The 20,948-nt window shown below is 38.0% G+C and overlaps 3 protein-coding genes across 5 annotated transcripts; 1 reads left to right on the top strand and 2 right to left on the bottom strand.

Moving 5' to 3' along the window:
- Window positions 1-2,636: 2,636 nt before the first annotated feature.
- On the bottom strand, window positions 2,637-4,522 carry LOC115008131 (40S ribosomal protein S26). Its single transcript, XM_029431466.1, has 4 exons — window positions 4,390-4,522; window positions 3,208-3,385; window positions 2,965-3,095; window positions 2,637-2,728 (listed from the first exon to the last, which is right to left on the bottom strand). Exons 1-4 carry the CDS (start codon window positions 4,390-4,392, stop codon window positions 2,693-2,695), a joined length of 348 nt encoding a protein of 115 aa, XP_029287326.1. The 5' UTR covers window positions 4,393-4,522; the 3' UTR covers window positions 2,637-2,692.
- Window positions 4,523-6,470: 1,948 nt separating this feature from the next.
- fkbp11 (FKBP prolyl isomerase 11) lies at window positions 6,471-9,235 on the bottom strand. The gene is made up of 6 exons (XM_029431352.1): window positions 8,818-9,235; window positions 8,663-8,725; window positions 7,484-7,571; window positions 7,309-7,342; window positions 7,073-7,143; window positions 6,471-6,722 (listed from the first exon to the last, which is right to left on the bottom strand). Exons 1-6 carry the CDS (start codon window positions 8,917-8,919, stop codon window positions 6,514-6,516), a joined length of 567 nt encoding a protein of 188 aa, XP_029287212.1. The 5' UTR covers window positions 8,920-9,235; the 3' UTR covers window positions 6,471-6,513.
- Window positions 9,236-11,660: 2,425 nt separating this feature from the next.
- LOC115008074 (ADP-ribosylation factor 3) lies at window positions 11,661-17,211 on the top strand. 3 transcript variants are annotated; one of them, XM_029431353.1, is made up of 5 exons: window positions 11,661-11,730; window positions 13,554-13,790; window positions 13,900-14,010; window positions 14,097-14,221; window positions 15,163-17,211. In XM_029431353.1, the coding sequence occupies exons 2-5, from the start codon at window positions 13,643-13,645 to the stop codon at window positions 15,322-15,324; spliced, it is 546 nt and encodes a 181-aa protein (XP_029287213.1). In that variant the 5' UTR covers window positions 11,661-11,730; window positions 13,554-13,642; the 3' UTR covers window positions 15,325-17,211. The 3 variants fall into 3 exon arrangements, with proteins under 3 accessions (XP_029287213.1, XP_029287215.1, XP_029287214.1); XM_029431354.1 differs by lacking the exon at window positions 11,661-11,730 and adding an exon at window positions 11,769-11,789; XM_029431355.1 differs by lacking the exons at window positions 14,097-14,221; window positions 15,163-17,211 and having other exon boundaries at window positions 13,900-14,024.
- Window positions 17,212-20,948: the final 3,737 nt, after the last annotated feature.

Here is a 20,948-nt window from a genome sequence, read left to right as displayed (position 1 = left end):
TCCACAGAGTGAAACAGGTGTTTATTTCAAAATGTTGGTTGTGATCTATAATATATCCTGTCTTGGTAATATGGTGCAGAAATGAAATGTATGTCAAGAGAAATGTGTCGGCTGAAAGAACACTGTCAGCTCTCGATTCTGTCTTTATCTGTTTACATGTTAAAACAATAGAGATAGAACTCCTTGTTTATATTTTACTTTTCACACTTTAAACACAATAAGTGGTACTGTTAAGCAGGCTAATTGGTTATGTCTAAATGACAGAATTGGGACAAAGATCAATACCTACTTTGTGTTGATAAACAGGACATTTATGTATTTATCTCAATGCACTTCATTATAAAAAGCTACTAAAGTAAGTTTGGGACAAACTGACACAATTTACATTGATCCACTGATATCCGAAAAGGTTGGACAAACACTGACAACAGTCAAAATCATCAGCTGACTTGAGCCCATTAACGTTAGTGTAGTGCAGAAAAATGACTTATTGAACAAGAATATATTTTCTTTCATTCGAGAGCATTTTGCATGCTAAACAGAAACAGCTGAACCATTCAAGACTTTAAATGGATATTTGAGATGATTTTAGTGTTGTGAATGGTTCCATGGTTCTGTCATATACTGGACTTTAGGGCTGCAAATAATTATTTTAGTTGTCAATTAATCTGCAGATTATTTTCTAGATTAATTGATTATTCGTTTGGTCTATAAAATGTCAGAAAATAGTGAGAAATGTCCATCCTAGTTTCTCAAAGTTAAAGGGGATGTCTTTAAATGTCTTATTTTGTCACTCCAAAAACCCAAAGATATTCATCTTATGATATAAAAGAGAGGAAAGCAGGAAATATCCATATTTGAGAGGCTGAAAACAGCATTTTCTAACATTTTTGCATGAAAAATTACTTCAACGATTAATCGATTATCGAAACAGTTGCCAATGATTTCTTTGTCCATCATTGACTAATAATTGCAGCTTTAGTGAACTCAGTCTCACATTTTTAAGCAGTGGTCTAGATGCGTTTTGAGTTTTCATAATGTGTGGTTGTTTTAGGTTCCCCCATGGCTGAACCAAAGAACCACTACTTCTTCCTATTACAGTGGCAACGTGAAAAACACTATGTACATATATTATGGATTAGGAAGAAGCTGCAAAGTAAAACCTTGTAGATGTTAACATTTTCTTTTTCAAAGAGTTATCTCCACATACTTTTACAGAAGACATCTAGAACAGATTATTTGGAATTTCCTTTTCAAAATAAACAGTAAATTGTATCCTAAATGTACTTTGTTTGAAGAAGTGTTACAAGTTCTTAAGTGGAGCTGCATTTGTTTTGATTTATAGTTAGAAAGCTGGCTTTGGTGCACATCGCTGTATGAGATTAAAAAAGAAATGCACTGTGGCGATCTTCTCCACGGTACAGAAAAACAATTCTAAATAGGTGGTTAAATATTTATCTTACAAATTTGTAGTTTCATTTAATATTCAAATGATCTTGCCTTAATATAAGAAGAGACTATAGGTCATGTTGGGGCAGAGGTTTGTAGGAAACCCAACATGCGTCACTGAAGCTTGAGAAGTAGTTTACTGCAACCGTATCTAGAAAACTTCAGTTACTTTATGATTTCTACACCAAAGTTATCATTGCAAATCACTGAAATTGTCAAGTCAGGTTGCTTTGACCCATCGATTAGATCTTCACTGTATATTCTGATTTAGGCTACAGCTTGTATTTACACAAAGGCCCAGGTGTGATTTCTGTGTGGTAGACTTTGCTATTGTGCCTTTGGCCGTTTCTGTATTGTTTCAATTCAACAGTTAAAATTATTACATTTTAAGTGTAAAGCTTGGCTCCCAAGTGTTAATGTGGTGCAAGGACTGTACGTTACAAAAGACTCCACATCATTTGCCATCTTTGATCTTGGCCAGAACAAAGTTATTTTTTTATAATCCATTGACCATCAAAACGCAGACTGCTAGGAGCCAAAGAACTAACTAGAGATACAATGTGTAAAACCTTCTGTAGATCTGAACCCACAGCTGACCTCAAGTGACACATTTTGTACAGAAATAGTACGAGTATGACTTCGCTAAACCTCTGTATAATTTGTATTTTCAAATTGAAAGTTCTGCATCAAAGAATGAGCAAACTTGAAAAATATCAGCCCTCTTTCCTGTTCACTAGTTTGGGTGTAATTTGTTTTTATTCATGTGCAACACTCAACAGTAATGTGCTTCTTAACCTGATGCATGTGATACCAATGCTGTTTGCTCCTCAACCCTCCACTTTTCAGTTTTAGACTTAAGGACAACCAAATAAACAGTCTACTACAATTCAAGACTTCAGAGAGAAACTAGTTGTGTTCAAATGTTTTCCTTGTTGAACTATTGTTCGCTTCAGTTTTAATATCTTTGTTAACTTTCCCATACTGTAAATGGTTGCTTTAAAATAACTGCAGCGCCTTTTTAAATGTATTATATTGTAATTATGCATTTGCGTAATTCGATCTTAAACTACTGTAAGTTTTGTACTGTAAGAAAGTCAATTCCAAATAAAATACTTGACAGGCCTGTCTTTCCTAAAACGACACACAACTAATGGTTAGTTGAGAAAAATGAGCTTCACACATTCAAGTTGTTGTAAAGACTTTTGAATTTATTCTTCATGTGTACAGCATTTTCCAATATGCTTTACATGGGCTTTGGAGGGGCTCTTGGTGCACCGGCCTGTAAAAAGAGAAAAGAAAATTTAGATTGATATTCGATGTGGACAATGTGACTAGTCAAACACAGGTGTAACAAATAATATTAATGGTTGAACCTGTTCCAACACCATCAATGTAATTAGTTTCACCTGTGCTTTTCCAGCAATGACTTATCAAATTATCCACCGTTCAATAAGACTGCATGTAGAGCTTTGCAGAACAAATTTGACAGTAAACAGTGCAGTAGAAGGTACTCACAGCAGGTCTGAATCTTGGTGGTGGGGTGCGGTCTTTCCTGGCCTCACAAGAGCGGTTCCTCACCACTTTACTGTGGATGGCACAGCTGACACAGTAGTGCAGCTTCACATAGAGCTTGGGCAGAACATAAGCTGTAAAGTGAACACAAGAGAAAATGTTCACATGACGACAAGGCAACAGGATCATAATACAAAGACAACTCATGATGCATGACGTGAAAAACAAAAAGCAAAATGGACTTACAGTCAAAGACACTGGCCTCTGAGATGTCTCTCACTGCCGCCGCCTCCACGATGTTCCTGATGACAAACTTCTTGATGGCCTTGTCCTTGGGGACACAGCGGGCACAGTTGGTACAGCGGATGGGCTGCACATGGCCACGGCCCTTCTTGGCACGACCGTTATTCCTCCTTTTCTTTGTCTGTAAACAAATACCAGCGTTAGAAAGACATACACAAGCCTGACAACTTTCCAAAACTTGGTACCAAAAAGAAACTGGCTTTAATTTAAGATTCATTTAGGCAAAGTGCTTGTATGGCTGCTTGTATTTATCCCATTAGGAAGTTAACATTTTAGGATTTATTCCCCTCCCCCCAATTCTTGATTTATCAAAGACCGTACTGATATCCTTACAAATTATGCACCAGATACTAGTTTAGATATATATTATTTTAAACCCTACTACATATATTTTTCTGATTTGTCTTTTATATGCACAGTCTCGACTTTTCTTTGTTTTGATGTCCTTGTAATATGTTGATTGAATGCACCAAACTCCAAAGCAAATTCCTTGTTAAGTAAAATCCTATTTGACAATAATCCTTATTCTGATTAACACCAACAGTCTCATATATTTTCAAATTAGCTAATCATTTAAATGTTGCAGTCCATATCAATTAGACAAATACCTTTTTACTAAAGCTTGAACCAAGATAGTACGAGTTAACTAAGAGTTTCAGTGTTTGGTGGTGTGATGTATTATCCATTAGCGGGTGTACCTTGTAATCAAATGCATGTCATGGCTGCGGTGTCTCGAACCGGCTGCCATTGCAAAACACGTAAACCATTGTATAATTTAAAGCTTTCCAATTGTGTTTAACTGACGCGTTGGTATAAATCACCGTGAGAAACAAAGATATATTTTGACTCCACATTGCTTAGGTGAGTTTCTCCGCACATTAGCAGTAGTATTATCCTTCGCTGGCTCATTGGAACACATGCACAAAACGGTTAGCCTGCTAACAGCTAGCATTAGGCCCAGACTCATTTTTCAATCAACTCGAGTGACATCTAAGGACTATTCTCCACATTAAGGTTTAGCTAAATGTTTAAAATACACAAAAAGAGCCAATTATGTGTGATTACTCGAATAAAATTACAGGTAATTCTGTTTTTGCTACACGGCCGCCACTGAAACACACTCACCATGTTGCACGGGAAGCTGGAAAGAGGACCGGAAAAGGATGTACCGTGAGAAGTAGTGCCATCCGCTCCGCCCTCGAAATATTTTTTATCAAAAATACAAGCTCGTCGATGTCTTATTTTATTTTTTTAGCACAAAATTACATATTCTAATATTGTGTTCAAACAAAAAATAATACAATAATTTCCTTCTGTAAAATATCATTAATAATCTTTTTTATTCGCGGAGGGATATCAGGGTAGTTAAGGTGTATCCAAGCGTCACCAGAGTGAGCGGAGTTCATGACCGAATCACAGAGGCAGTGCCGTCGAGCAACGCCGTATAGTAAAACAAGCCCACCTATGTTCTTCAGCTCTCCACGTAGAATCATCGGAAAGATAAAGTGTGTTAAAATATCATTGATTGTCTGGCAAAACAATACAATTCAAACAGATAATTAGAGTTTAGCACTCAATTTGTGACATAAATGTGATTGAAATTAATAAACCTACTGTGTTTTATGAGCCACATATCTTTCACCTAAATGTGAAAATGGCAGATGAATTCTTACATGCATTTAACAGCTGAATTATTGCAAACTATGTAGACTTTACATCACAGCCATTCATTTCCCAAATCATTCTGTGGTTTAGAAATGCATTTTACTTTCATTTGAGGCAGCAATTCACTTTAACTGCAACGTATGGAAATTAATTTGCAGACTTGAGTCATCTATGTGACTTGTAATAAATGGGATAAACATTTTTTTAAATGCTTTAGTCGATTTATTATATTTTGCATTGGACATCTCTTGAATTAAGAAACACTTGCAGCTCAGCTTCAGGTCAAACAGCGGAACAGCGTTCCTCTGAGAGGTTCATGTGTGTGTGCTCTTTCCTGTGTCTTTAACTGCAAATACTTTGAAAGACCATTTGATGACACTACATCAGGATGATTATCTATTTACGGGATGTGACTTTAAACATCCCGACTATTAGAAACAGCAGCGCTCATGATGAAATCAAAGTAGGTTAATTTTATCAATTTGACTATGTATTTTTATAAACTGTTACAGCTATTTTGCATCCTATCTAACAAAAGTCTCTGATACCTCCCTCCATTCTTTGGCTGGACCATCAAGGAGATGCTCTGTGGGTCAAGCTTTAGCACCTGTTGCATCAATAAAGTCAAAGGAGACAATGCTCAAGAGATTGACATACGAAATAGAAAGCTGCAAATAATCAGAGGTAATAGAAGAACCTGTCAGTTAGCGTTACAGCTTATTTATTCAGTTAGTTGTATAGTGTCTCCTGCTAGTCTTCTAAAAGGGAGGGGAAATGTATAGCTAAATCCCTCAGATGACATCACCAAAAAATATCTCTCAGCAAAACGTCATTAGTCACATTTCTACATAAGGCTCGATGGAGCTCTTTCTAAATTGTCTGCCCTTTACCTAAAGGAGCAAGTATGCACAAGCTGCTATTTAATACATTCACATACATTACACCCACAGAAAGTGTCAGTGAAGCGTTTTGCAGGCTGTTCCATGAGTCCATGCACTTTTACTTTTAGAAAAAACCCAAAGTTAATTTTCTTTTTTTTACCTCTGCTTGTGCCGTTAAACAGATTTACTCTCATATAATTCTCTTTTTTGTAATTAATCCACATCTTAAGAGCATAGACAGCTTGTAATTATGCGGTTCTGTACAGATAAATTGTAATTGTACTTGTTACATGGTGAGTGTAATCTCTCTGCTTTTAGTGATGGGTATTTTTTATTTATTTATTGTAATTGTGGCAGCACAATCAAGGGGAGCTGCTGTGGCTCAAGAGGAAGAGCCAGGGTTGGCGGTTTGTTCCCCAGTTCCCCCTGTCCGCATGTGAAAGTGTCCTCCATGCATGATGTGTGAACGGGCGAATGAGAGGCAAATTGTAACGCTTTGGATAAAAGCTTCTCTGGTAGTACAAAGAAGTTTCCACTATCACTGACGCAGGATTTACAGTCAGTGAACTTAAAAGATAACTACTACATGTTCTACCTTAATTCCAGGAGTAAATACACATATTAAAAGCTTGTATTCATATTAAATAAACATGCACAAAATACAATTAAAAATGTTTTATTTAAATAGTTCTGTGCCTTGTCCTCATTTCTTCTTGCTCTTCTTATCCTTTGCCTTCTTTTTGCTCGGCTTCTCTGCATTGGCCTTGTTGTAGAGGTAAAGTCCCACCAAGCCGAGCAGAGTGGGCACCAGAGCCAGACACACGAGGGGTAACACGTCGGTGACCATTTTCTGCCACGGTGTCTGCTGTGTGAGAGAAATCACCTCCACCTCGAACTCAAGGTCGGCGTCACCTAGTACAGATAAAATGATTTTATAAAATATATGAGTATATGAAATATAATATATAATATTATATAACATCTAAAAAAGTAAAAATGGTCATTACCTTCATATATTTAAAGAAATGTTTTTTGTTGTCAACCATAACGCTTTGTAAAATAATGTAAAACAATATAAAAACAGATCCCAAATAAGAAAATATTGGTGAATGTCAAAATATTTGTGAGTGAGTTTTATGAAGACATTTCCTCCTAAGAACGGTTGGTGAATGAAGCCTATTGGTATTAACATCTTGACGTCATACCCCAGCCCTGTGCTTATGTGTACTGTGCGTTTTGTTGTGTCTGCACGAGTTCAGTACCTGGAATCGTAGGAGGGTAACCTTTCTTTCCATATGCAAGGTGAGCTGGAATAGTGGCTTTAATTTTTTGCCTGTTTGAGAGAAAGAAAACCAATTTAATGAGAAAGAATAGCTCAGATTCCTTCACAAAACTGTTAAAGGTGGTAGTTTTTTAATTGGTTTGTGACAACATGCAGCCTTAAAAAGTAAATCCATTGCTACTCTTTCTTCCCAATGGACCTTCACTTTTCATTTACCCTTCACACACGCCAACCAAGCTTTGTTCCAGACCTGATAAGAAAACCACACAGAGAAAGTCCATCAGCAAAGCGTCCACATTCCCCGGCACACGCAACAGGTTGCAGATATCTCTAATATGTAACTACAAGTGTCACTGATTGAGCAACACAAAAGGATTTACTGTTAATTTACCGGCAATAACTGTCCTCTTCCCCAGCTCGACCACAAGAGGGTCCATGGAGAGTGATGAGTCGATCACCTTTCCATCTATCAGTTTACCCTGGACAGTGAAACATACAAAGTGAGGCATGAGATGGTGACATGAAGGAAAAATACTAAAACATTGCATCTTAATTTATTTAAATCTATTCATATCTGAGTCATTTATGCATTTCATGAATTTTAGGTAGAGGTACAACATGTAACTAATACTTTAGAAATTGTGGAAAACGTATATTATTAGCATTTATGATCAATAAAAAAAAGAAATACATTTATAGTGCAAATCTGAGGAATAGTTTGACATTTTGGTAAATTTGCTTTCTTCTGTCATGTCTGCACAGTGAAGCTACCGCCTGCAGCAGGTTAGCTTAGCTTAGCACAAGGACTGGAAACAAGAGGAACAGCTAGCCTGGCTCCAAGTAACCAGCCTACCAGCACTCTACATTAGTTTGTGTACGGATTAAACAAATGAAGTAATCAATTAGTGAGCTTTTTAGAGAGGCTGGATTATGTTACTTTTGGACAATGTTTCCTCTTTAGGAAAATGTTTTGGTCCTTTTATAGGTGTCGTTTGGTGCTCAATGAAACTTTCAATTATTTGGCCATGACTATAACATAATAGTTTTTCATTTAGGAGCAGGCTAATAGTTCGCTTTGCCTGTGTCATTTGCTTCAACAAAGAGCCAAATCATTAAATAAATATAAAAACTTAAACTATTAATTAAAAACATTCTCTTATCCAGAGTGACTTACAGTGAACTGTGAGTTTTTAAATTCCTGAAGATCAACATGTGTGCGCCTCCAGCAGGCCGACTATATGCATGCATGGATGAAGTGGCTGGGGTTTATTGCTGACGTGTTGCAGCGCCCCATCACACCAGTGTAAAAGCAAAGGCGAGATAAAGCACACGAGACAAACACACTGACGGACAATAACCCACAATCTGCCCCGTGTTCATTTAGAAATCCATTTCTAACAGCTGCTGACCGCAGATCAGTGTGTTAAATGCTCAAACATAGCGGGGTTCACATGGTTCATGCTGACTGTGCCACATAGACAACAACTGCTTTCGTCAGCAGCTGGGCCGGTTTCCTTACATTGTATTATATTGATTGTGTTGTCAGTTTCAATGACTGCCTCTGTCTTACCGTGTAGTGGATTTGCAGCGTGTCTCCCATTCTGGAAAGTACAGAGCAAGTTTCGGGTTGCACCTTGGGTCAGAGGAGTTAACTGTTAACACTGTTGCATGTAGTGGTTGTTATTGCTGCTGTATTACTGCAGTGTGACTGTGTGTCTCGCTCACCAGGGTCTCCACCTGCAGCTCTTCGCCTTCACTTTCTTCTCCCCGTGCAAGTCCACAGGTGAAAGCTGCAAGCAGCAGCAGCAGGAAAACGCTGCTCTTCATCGTGAACTTCTGGAAAACAGCTGCCACCCGATCCAACAACTTCCGTGTACAGATTTCTTCTACACTCAGCAGCAGCGATGTAGGGGAGAGAGAGGTGCACAGCCTGCCCCTGTGTGTCCAAAATGGCTCAGCACCGAGTAATGCTGATGTGTTATAAAACTGTAGAGATAAGGACTCGCAGGCCCGTGGACGTTGTCCCAACACCTGGGTCTCCCTGCAGAGCCCGCCTCAATCATTCCGCCAGCATCCCATCAGGCTGCCGGGGGTGGGCAGCGGAAGCGGCGCTCTGCAGAGGCGCTAGGGGGCGGTGCTGTGCAGCGTCTGCCCGGCTGTGTCAGGAGCAGACAGCCCCTAAAGCTTGTGGTTAACCCTTTAAAGCCTGCTGCACACAAGCCACGTCGCTGCTAGTCCCTCACCAATCCCCACTGGTCCTGACTGTGAAGATGATAGCAGGCAGTGTCCAATGATGTGAAGTGATTGAAAACATTTATTAAAGCCCATGATAATTCTCTGTAACATTAAATATGTATGGCTAAATGGGCAACCATACGTTCAAGTTTGGAAAAAACATTATTACTTAGGCAATTATTCATCAAAAAATTAACTTAAATTAAAAGATAACTGATCCGTTTCATCAGGACTGTGTGGATGTGCTTTTAGCAGATTTGATTGACAGTTATTAGGCAAAAGCAAACAGATCCTGTCAAAAACTGTCAAATTGGTGTGTGGCAATACATCTCCTTTTCTCAAATGAGGTGGCTCCAACCATTATGAAAAGCATTTCACCTATGACACTTAGATGAATTATTCAGTCAGCGACTCATGTATAGATGAAATATAAAAATATAAAATATAGCTCAATTAACAGAAGTTTGGAAATGTCAAAAACACTATATATGCACATTTCTGAACTACACGTACATATAACTCCCAAGCAACTACCCAAGGGAAATGTTTATCTCACATTTAACAGCTTTTTGAGCTTGTAGGCATATTTAATAGCCATTTGTTTCTTTATTTAATTATTATAAATGTGGAGTTTCCTCTTTTACTATGCGTCCCCTCCATTCCTGTACAATATGGTCAGACATATCAACATTATAATTCTGTCACTCCGCCTCTGTCATCCATTAAAATCTCAAACTCAGAGTCATACATGCCAAATTGATAAAAGAGATAGCACTTTTGGCAGGGACTGTGTTCATTTCATCTTGTCAACTGTGTTGTTTTCATCCATAAATCACTCCCACTCCCTCGCTTTATTTGCAACAATGACCTGCAAAGCTGCAGAGCTGCAACCATTTGAACCACCAACTGTCTCAAGTCCTCTGTTTGCCAGCAGGATATCGTCGAGTATCGCTGGCACAGATTGCAGTATTTGTGCCACATGCTCATGTATTAGACAAAGGATTGTTTTTCATGGAGAGAAGTTAGTTTGATACAAGCTCTGTTAGATGATGTTCACTAAAACAACCCTAGACTGTGGCAGGTGAGATGTCATGCTGCTTGCAGGCTCAAGCACCTTGCTGCTTATTATTGTCTGACCACTGAACCCTGGTAAACAACCTTGTATGCATTAGTGTGTCAAAGCACTGTGAATGTGTGGTCAACATTACCTTTAATGGCTATAATGTCAGGAAATACAGATTCCCTAAATACAAATAGCAGTAGGATCGAGTACATTAAAAAAACATTTCACAGTGCAGCATGAAATACAAAGACCTTTTAAAACCCATAGTACATATTTTTAATTACCTTGTTTGGCCCTATCGTCACATTCAACTAATGCATCAAAAGATTTACGGAGGCTACTATTATGTGAAAGATTTTCTGTTGTGAAATCAGGTTTATGTTACACTGAAAAGTCCAATACTTTATGCTTGCATGATCATTTTTAAGCACTTACATTTAGAAACGTTCACTTTGTTCCCCATCTGTGGTTGAAAATAATGTTATGCAACACTGAAGACCAAACTTAATAATATCACACATACAACAGGAACTTTATATAACAGGATGTCAGGCTCAGTAGCAATTACATTTATTACAACTTCAAAATGACAATTGATGATAAGTTCCGTTTATTCCAGTTGACTTGATGCTAACTAGCATACAACTCATTTCAATTTGCTGAAGCAACAGTGCAGCTCTTGGAAAACTACGAGGTTGTTTACACTGTTTTAATTTGGGAAGCTAGTGATGCTTCTCAATATTTGGTATTGTGATTGATGCCCACACTGCAAATACACTTGATTTATTTTATTCTAAAGTTGGATAACATGTAAATTGATTTATTATTTATATTTCATTAATATAATTGCCAATGAAAACAAGGGAAAAAAGAGTAACTTACTATTATGTATTTGGAAACAGAACACTTTATTTTCATAATTAGAAAAGGCAATTCATTGGCACTACTTTTTCTTAACTGATACAATTGCCAGTATATCTTTTTAACAGGTTAAGTGGTACGCAAGTCGACTCGTGGTCCAACTCATCATTTGCTTTATTGCTGTATAAGTGAAAAAACATAACACTTATGTTACCTGTGCATTTTACTGCGACACTGTTTATATAAACCATTTTAAAAATACATTTTCACAAATCAGGACTGAGGTGACAATGTTTATAAAAAACAATAGAAATATTAAAAATCGTTTCTAAACTGAAATACAAACCTACCTTTCAAAACGACTGTCATCAAAATGATAGTTTAGGCTTTGACCTCAAATCTCGCGAGATCTCGTTAACTGCTGAGTTGTCTCCCTGAAAATACCGTGAGACATAGCAATAGAGGACTACTCGGCTAAGGTAAGTGACGATACTGCCACCAACATCCACACAAATAATACACGCGCAGGTCGCAGCAGGTGATTAAATAATGTTGTGTTTGATGGCTCACTTGTGGCGGTTGTGTAGCTTCAGTGTTGTCCGGGCTTAGGCAGCAGAGGGCGGCTCGCTGGCAGCAGGATGCCCGCTCAGGAGGTGATTTAAGCGGATGGATGAGTGGATCGGATACGGCAGATACATTAGCTACTGCATCGATTTAGCGTTTAAAGCTAAACTAAGACTGATACATGAGTGTACAAAATAGTAGATAATGAGGAAATTATCAAGCTTGGTAGCTGGAATTAAGTGTGAATTATCTTTAGCTAAAGCGGAGAGATGTGCGGGGCCGATGTTAACAGGCTAATAACGGCAGGGTAGCCGTTAGTTACCGTGTAGCATCCCCGGCTAACGTAACCTGAGTCACCCGGAGATGAATTAACATGATCAGGCCGTCATACTGTGGCCCTGCTCCCACATACATCACCATTTTAAGAGATCACATTTAAACCTGTAACCCCACCTGGGACAGGACAGGAGCTGGTGTCAGGCAGTGACAAGTGTGGTGATCCTCTTCAGCACCATGGACAGGGCAGCAGCTAGCCTCTTATCTTCTGACGACTTTGTTTATTTGTATTTTAGCTTCTATTTTTTTTTTTACTTAATTTGAGTCTGTTAATTACTGGTGTTTTAGGATGATCAACACACAGTGTATCTATTTTCCACATTCAAATATAGCTAGTACACATACTTTAAAATTCAGAGGATGTGCAAATGATATTTCACATAGCACATACCTCACAATATACATTTCATCACTGAAGTAAAAGTGTTTCTATTGAAAACATGTGCTGTGTTGAAAAGATAATTATAAATGATCATTTATCACACGATAATTAGATGAATGTATGAATTGAAGTGAAATCAATCTGATAACGAGGCTGGTAATATGGGCTAGAAAGCTATTAAAACTTTGAATTTTTCAATATATGATATGAGACTGGATATCGTGTTGGCATTAGTGTTGTCTTTACATGGTTTTCAATGATGCATTACAGTAAAACTGTTCTGGCTGATCTATTGTTTTCCTTTACCCACTTTTATCAAAAATCCACCAATATTCAAACACCTATATATATATATATATATATATATATATATATATATATATATATCAACCCTGCAATATCGATATCAAGGTATTTGGTCTGTTGACAAATATGTCTCCAAAACATTTTTGGCCTCTTTCTTCAAAATTCAGAATGTACAACTAGACTGCAGACTGGTGACAATGTGTTGTTATGTCCCTGTTTTAGTCCAATTGGCATTGTGGTTGGAGTTGAACTGAATGTGTTCAAGCCCGGCCTTGTAATGTAGGACATTTTGAATGTGCTCTGAGGGCTTGGCGTTGTTGCAATATAACATTGGAAGGAGAAAAAAAACAACGAGAAGGGTCTGAACAGATTGTACTGCAGCCTGGAGTCATGGCACTGACATGCCTCCCCTTCACCCTCTCTGTGATGATGACTGAGGGCAATTAGCATTGTTTGCACCTGTCTTAGGGTGTGCATGTAGAAGTGAGAGTTTCTGTCATGGTGGTGCAGTCTTTTTAGAAAAGTGAAAGAAAGTAAGCTAGGAGCGTTCCCTTCTTTGTAATTTAACAAAGGCCTTACAGACAATGTAGCTTATTAATAATCCTCTCTGTATTCCAACGTGTTTGAGAGCATCCTTATTTTGATATTTACCTCTCAATATAGCAACGCACATTAAAGTATTACTGAATGTGTATTTGTTCTGTTTCTTTTCAGCCCTCCTTTATAATCAATCCTTGCTAGACGAGTAAAACTGTCATCACATTCGTAGCCACACACTGAAGTTTAGGAACTTCATCTGAATCATGGGGAACATTTTTGGGAATTTGCTCAAGAGCCTCATAGGGAAGAAGGAGATGAGGATCTTGATGGTTGGACTCGATGCTGCAGGAAAAACAACAATCCTCTACAAGCTCAAACTGGGTGAAATAGTTACCACCATCCCAACCATTGGTAGGTGCACAGTCAAAAATAACATTAGTTGTAAAGTGTTGTCATGCACACTCATGAGTGGACCACTATGTTTGCTTTCTGTGTTGTATGACCCCGCTCTTATTTTCAGGGTTTAACGTGGAGACGGTGGAGTACAAGAACATCAGCTTCACTGTGTGGGACGTGGGTGGGCAGGACAAGATCCGACCTCTCTGGAGACACTACTTTCAGAACACACAGGGTGAGAAGAGCTAACTAAAGTGTAACACCGGCAACTTTCCTCTTCTTCTTCAGAATTTTTTTAATATTTAGTTTGTTCCTTTTCAGGTCTAATCTTTGTGGTGGACAGTAACGACAGAGAGCGTGTGAACGAAGCACGAGAGGAGCTGATGAGGATGCTGGCCGAGGACGAACTGAGAGATGCAGTCCTCCTTGTGTTTGCCAACAAACAGGCAAGAAGCTGTTCTGCATGTATACACACATGTTATACACAGTACATATAAATGAATACTCAACAGGGTTGTAGTGGAGGATCAGTCCACATAAACCCACCTCTTAGTATCTTTGAGGTAACATTCTACTTCAAGGGATTTGTGTCTAAGTTAAAAGACGATATTAACTTTAGAAATACTTTAGGTGAATGATGAAAACCTTCTCTGGCTTACAACCTTCTAAAAGTCTTTGTATGTATTAAACAAATAAGAGACGCCATTTTAATTTGTGAGCTTTAGAGGTGCTGTTAGGCAGATTTTGTTACCTTTAGACAGAGGCATGCTAGCTGTTTCCCGTCTTTATGCTAAGCTAAGCTATCCGGCCGTACCTTTATGTTCACTATACATGAGAGTTGTCTGAATTGTCCACTGTATAAATGCAGGCACATTACTAAGTTTGTAGTAAATTATCAGAAATTTTAACCAAATCACAATATGGAGTCGTGCAATATCTAAATTAAAAGAGGCCCAATATATGTTAAAGACAAAATATGTGTAAAAGAAAAAGTACTTGTGGTGCTGCAGAGATGTCCCGGCACACAAATTGTATTATACATACTTAAGAATATAGTTTGTTTGCTACAGTTCCTCGTAAAAAAAATCACACCATAATATTTCTCAAAGAAAAATAATCATTCCCTCCAGTATTGTGAATCATATATCGCATTTGCAACATCAGTCAAAATGATTTGGATATTTTAGCCAACTAGAGAATCTTCGGCATATTTCCTGGAAAAACTATTTAAACGATTGTTTATCGAATAATCAACTAATTTACTTCACATATGCAGACAAATACACACATAATACATACATGCATTTTTTAAACCAAACAAAATAAGGGTCACACAAAAGCCTGATCCCTGATCTTTGACTTTTCCCACTCTCCCCTCTCTGAACAGGACTTACCGAACGCCATGAATGCTGCCGAGATAACAGACAAGTTGGGCTTACACTCCCTGCGTCACCGTAACTGGTACATCCAGGCCACCTGTGCCACCAGCGGCGACGGCCTCTACGAGGGTCTTGATTGGCTGGCCAATCAACTCAAGAACAAGAAATAAGAAGTAAACTGGAACAAGCAACTTTATATTTGTTTTGGGAATGGGGGAGCGAGTTAGGAGCAGGGATTTTGATCAATAGGTGAAACGCAAGATTCTGGGTTTGGGGGATATTTTAGGCTTTCATTTTCTGTCTGGTGAGGTTCCTAAAGGTTTTCAGCGCTTATTAAAACAGTTTTGTCATGTACTTCCTATTTAACCACACACACACACACACACACACACATAATGCACATTAACCATAAGCAATCACAGCACTCATTTGCTTTCCCTGTGTCCACCTCTGGTCTTTAGGTGCAGTGTACTGTGTGTGTGTCTCTAGGTGCTGTACCAAGTCATGTGTTACTCCACCGAGTCAGCAATGAGTCAAATATGACTTCTGCTCTTGTCCATACAAACAAATATGCTGTGTCAGTTGCACTTCCTGTTTCTTTTTGTTTTTTTATTCTATCAGAGCCATGTTTGGGAACAATCACAGCTTGCAGATTTATGTCACCCTAATTCTACCTTTTAATTTGTGAGCAATGCTGAGGCACTTTGATGCTCAGATAAAGTGTGTACGTGTGTGTGAGCGTGCACACATTCTGTATGTGTTTGTGCAAGCGGTCAGTATTAGTCATAAAAGACAACAGGACTGGAGTTTCCCCTGTCACACGTCCTCTTACTGCCTCAATCTTTTGATATCTGTGGCGTGTTTATACTCCTCGTGTGTCTCGAAGCCGCCCTTTTTAAATGTTTTAAAACACACAACTCATTCTCGACCACCTGCATGCATCCTGGTAGATCTTGCTGACATCGTTGCATACCTTTCCATCATCAGAGCTGCATGCATGTTGACGCTGCTTGTAGATTTTCTCTAACTGCCCTCATTGTGTTCTGATGCTGTTTGCAATACGACGCACAAACTAACCGAACAACCAATTTCTGCATTCAGTATCAACATGCGCTAAATACAGTATAGTCAGCTTTATGATGTTTTTTTAATGTGAAAGCAGTATACAAAACAACACACATGACAGCTGCTGCCTGTCTGCCTTCATGTGATGAGTACTCAAACTGCGTCAGGTTGCTCTCGCTCTGTGTTTTTGTCTCAGACTTGCATATCGGGGGGGGGGGGTGATAACTCTGTGTTAATGAATGTGAATATTGTTAATGAATCTATAAATGGCTGTAATATTTATTTGACATGCATATTCCTTTAGTTCCGTGATAATGATGTGAAAGATAGCAGGGTAAGCCGATGAAACTCATCAGCACATCCACGACTCTTTACTGCGTCACCACTGACACCAGCAGAATCAATAAAACAACTTCTCGTGTGCCATACATGGATACTACCACTCGTATACCAGAGACAGTACAACATACTGTAAATCCACTCCACCAAGTTATGAGTGCTCATATTCAGCATCTATGTTGAATCATGAGTTTAATCCTTTGGGTTTTGTGGCCTTTTATTTAGTGATGACTCCTAATTGATTTCCTCTCATGCTCGTTCGGTTCTGATTTTGATTCACATATATTTCTCTCTAAAGAATGATTTACAGATGTATTTCTCTATGCCCTCAAAAGGTGGGTTTTGCACCACAGTTCAAGATGATCAAGGAAAGGTTTTGTCCTTTTGTTTTACCAGTTTACTTGATTTCATATTTAGTGGTAGATTTCTTTGGGGTGGAAAGAAACTTTGATGTAGACTGTGTCTGTGAAACAATGATAATCAGTGCGAAAAAAACAAAAATGATTCATTCTGTACCGTTATAGTTACACAAGTAGATTTAAAAAACGGTGAAGACCATGTTTTAATGCTGAGTGGAAGGAGACTTCTGTATGTGATGTAAGACGACAACAAAACATCCTGCTGTATTACGAATAAACCAATTTTCTGTATGACCTGTCTCATCAACTGTGAGTGAGTAGACAAGTATACTTATATTTTATACCCATGTTTTCAAGTGACTGAAAAAGTAGAGTAGACCTTTCTGTGACAAGCTTCCGCCAGAAGAGGGAAGTCTGGTTCAAAGCATAAAGACTGTCCACATTTAATACATCAAAGGTACATGTAGTCGCTAAATTATATATATATATATATATATATATATATATATATATATATATATATATATATATATATAACCTACTGGCCCAAGCTGTAAAACATGATAATACAGTTGATTTTCATCCCCTCTAAATGTTGTGATTGATTTTGACGACGGTCCTTTTTTACATTAAATGGTTGGATCTATTATTATTATTATTATTATTATTATTATTATTATTATTATTATTATTATTATTAAGTGCAGCAGGGCAGTCTGTGGGAACAATGAGGAAGTAAAGCCAATGTCAACAAAACTCAAGCGTTAAAAGAGACATTTTTAGCCCAATACAATCAAGGAATGAAAAAAATAAATAACACTTTTTAAAAAATAAAGTTTTAGAGTGGAGAGGAGAACACTCTTTGTAAACAGCTTTTAGAACAACATGTAGAGAAACGGTGGGACATACAACTGTTTTAAAATTAAACAGCTTTTCAAAATAAATAAAAGTTTTAACCGTTTTGAATTACTCAAGAAGAATGTATTTTCTTTATGATTGCTTCAGCACTTGGCTCATTTTGTCAAAACACTTCACACAATTTACAAAACCTCCAATCTAACACACCTTTAAGATTTCTACTTTTGTAATGTTAGTCTGCTTTATATTCTTTCATAGATGTTGTTAGAGTAAAGTACGTGAATATATTGAGCAAACACAACACACAACATTTACTTCTCTCCACATTGGAAAATCCATGCATTTCCGAAGGGTATTTTGCAATAAAAATCAGAACATTTTCTAAACATAATATCGTCCTTAAACACAGAAAAAACATTTTTGGAGACAAATTATAGTTTTTTTTTACAACTGCTAATACACATTTTTGAAAACAGGCCTCTTGCGGCTGTTGGCACGTTGTTGTAAACAGGTACTCACCTGCGGTCTTTTGAATGGTAGTGTTTTGAGATGGCTAACAAGTGATTTTGTGTCATATTCCTGTGTCTTAGATAAAGAACTGTGTGCAAAGTGTTGCAAACAAGTGCCATGTTGAATTACAAATTGGGTGCAAAGCAAAAAATGTGTTTAGAGTTTTGAAAGCTGATGTGTCAGTTTCAGTAATTGTGCTTTGTGTTGTTTTAGTGTGTTAGCGTTTGAATACAAATGTAATTAACAGAATGTCCTGTTCTGGGTGAAGGCTGTTTGGATTTACTTGTTGCAGCTGATCATTTTTTGAGACACACACGAGAAACATGTTTATTATAACGACAGATTCACAACAAATGCTGCCACTCTAAGTACGGTATGTGTGCGTGTGTGTGTCTTGTGATGTTAGAATCTTTTTGTGTTTCCCTGAACTTCAGCAGGCTGTTTCTGTGAGGAAATACTTTTGACAATGACTTCCTGGTAGTGGTAAAATATTAACTACTTTTTACATTTGAAGTGACTGACTGGAAAAGTAGAAGAAGACTCTTTCTGGTGTGTCAGATGTATAATTCTGTATAGTTAAACTTGTTTGGGTAAGAAACAGCAAGTTTGTATTGCACATGTGTTTGTGTGTGTGCGACTGGAGCTACAGGCAGAGCCAGTTTCTACAGAGCAGTTCAGCGGGCACGCCCACTCTACAAGCAGACGATGTTTGCGTGAAGCTTGAGTTACAAAATAACATGATGACAATAGATAAGATTTTCCAACCAAACCAGATGTTTGTCTAACAACGCTTCCTGCTGTGCAACTTGACTCGGTTTATAACACTTCTGTGTCAAGCAATTAGCTGACGCTGTTGTGCACAACTCATACACACGTCAGTCCAAAGTACATCATTAAAAATCATGCAGCAATAGAGTGATACAGCAATAAAACAACCTGAGCTTTACCAGAGCTCCAGCATAAAGGAGTGGAGGGTTCAAAGCCCAACTGTTAAGATAACAGATGTAAGAAACGTTCCTGAGGATGTGCGGCACGTACAGTACAGAGCAGCAGGAGGAGAACTGATTTTTTCTTTTGGATTGGGGCTTATTTGTTGTTGTTTTTAGAGGACAATGTTGGAGGGATGTTATTTCTTTCTTCTTGAGGGCATTAAAAATGGTTCAGTCTTTGTTGAGGGTTATGGGGGGGGGGGGGGGGGGAAAGAGGGAGGGATGATGCATATAATGATACATCAACTCCGTATTTGTATTTTCACAGTGATTGAGTTAGAATGACATGTACTCAGTGGTGAACAGTAACTAAGTACATTTACACAATTTTGAGGTACTTGTACTTTACTTGAGTATTTCCATTTTCTGCTACTTTGTACTTCTACTCCACTAATGTAGAGACAAATATTGTACTTTAGTTACTTTGAAGATTCAGATTCACATCAATAATACAAAATATAATCCCACCTGCTGTCCACATCCCCCATCCATCTTCACTTTCAAACGTTCAAATAAAGACAGAATGCTCCATCAGTTTTTCGTTTTAATTTTGCTTTGCTACATAAGGATATTTACATTACATTTAGATCATGTACTTCTCAGTTATTTCTCTCCTCTTTGTTTTTTCTGTATCTTCCAAGAGCTCCACTTAAGCAAGAGAGTCTTTTGGCTCTCATGTTTGGCATGGTTGCTGCCAAGAGGGTTATTTTGAGGGAATGGAAATCTTCATCCCCTCCTTGTTATAAGAAATGCCTCAATGATATGATTCCCTGTTTATAGATTAAGATTAATGGGACCCTTTGATAAGTTTTTATTTGTGGGGATGCTGAGAAAGTGTTGCCCTGTACAATTTACACAACATTTATAAAAAAAAGTGTTTTGGGTGGGTGGGCTTAGGGTTGATGTTTGATGTTGATGTTTGTGTGTTTTCCATATCGGAAAAACTCAAATTAAACGAAAAAAACGTGAGATTTCTTTACTTTATTTCTGCTTTTTAAAATTGTGATTTGTTGCTTATTCTACTTTTTGAAGTATGTCCAGTCTAATTAATATTCAATGTTTTTATTGGGAAGCACTTTGTAGGTTCTATGTGAATAACTTACTTTACTGAAACACTGCAGACCCACTGTGCAGTAAAACATCCAAAGCTTTCCACATCCAAACTGTTTGGCCTTGTGAGAAAATGAAACCAACAGTATGAGCAACTGCATCTTTCAAGGTGTTTTCAATGTTTGCATCGGTCTTCCAGCTTTAGCAAGTGCTGCTGCTTCAGGTAGGGCCCTCCCAGATAAATCAGTGCCAGAGAAACAGACGCTCCCGCCGCTGATTGGCTGCGCGCTGCGCTCCAATCACTGGGCTGTAGTGATTCCTCTCACACGGGCCGGAGCAGGCGGCTTGTAGAGTTACAGCTCAGTTTCATGTCAAACAGACAAAACACAAACAGGTTTTCACTACCGTGTAGATTTACTTCTGAACACTAAAAGAAAGCGACGGAAAGGAATAAGAAAGTTCATCTGGATTAATCAACAACCTACTGCTTCTAAATGGACTCTCGCGGATTGAAACGATCGGGGACGATTTTTGACAAGAAAAAATCATCTCCTCATTAATGCTCTGATTATGTTTGTTTAAAACGTCACCAGCTTGGACATTTGAGTGAGGATGACCTCCCTC

Source organism: Cottoperca gobio, chromosome 5 (genome assembly GCF_900634415.1).
Source record: "Cottoperca gobio chromosome 5, fCotGob3.1, whole genome shotgun sequence".
Lineage (NCBI taxonomy): Eukaryota > Metazoa > Chordata > Actinopteri > Perciformes > Bovichtidae > Cottoperca > Cottoperca gobio.
The sequence above is the reverse complement of the archived record's forward strand: the minus strand, read 5'-3'. Positions and strand labels throughout refer to the sequence as shown.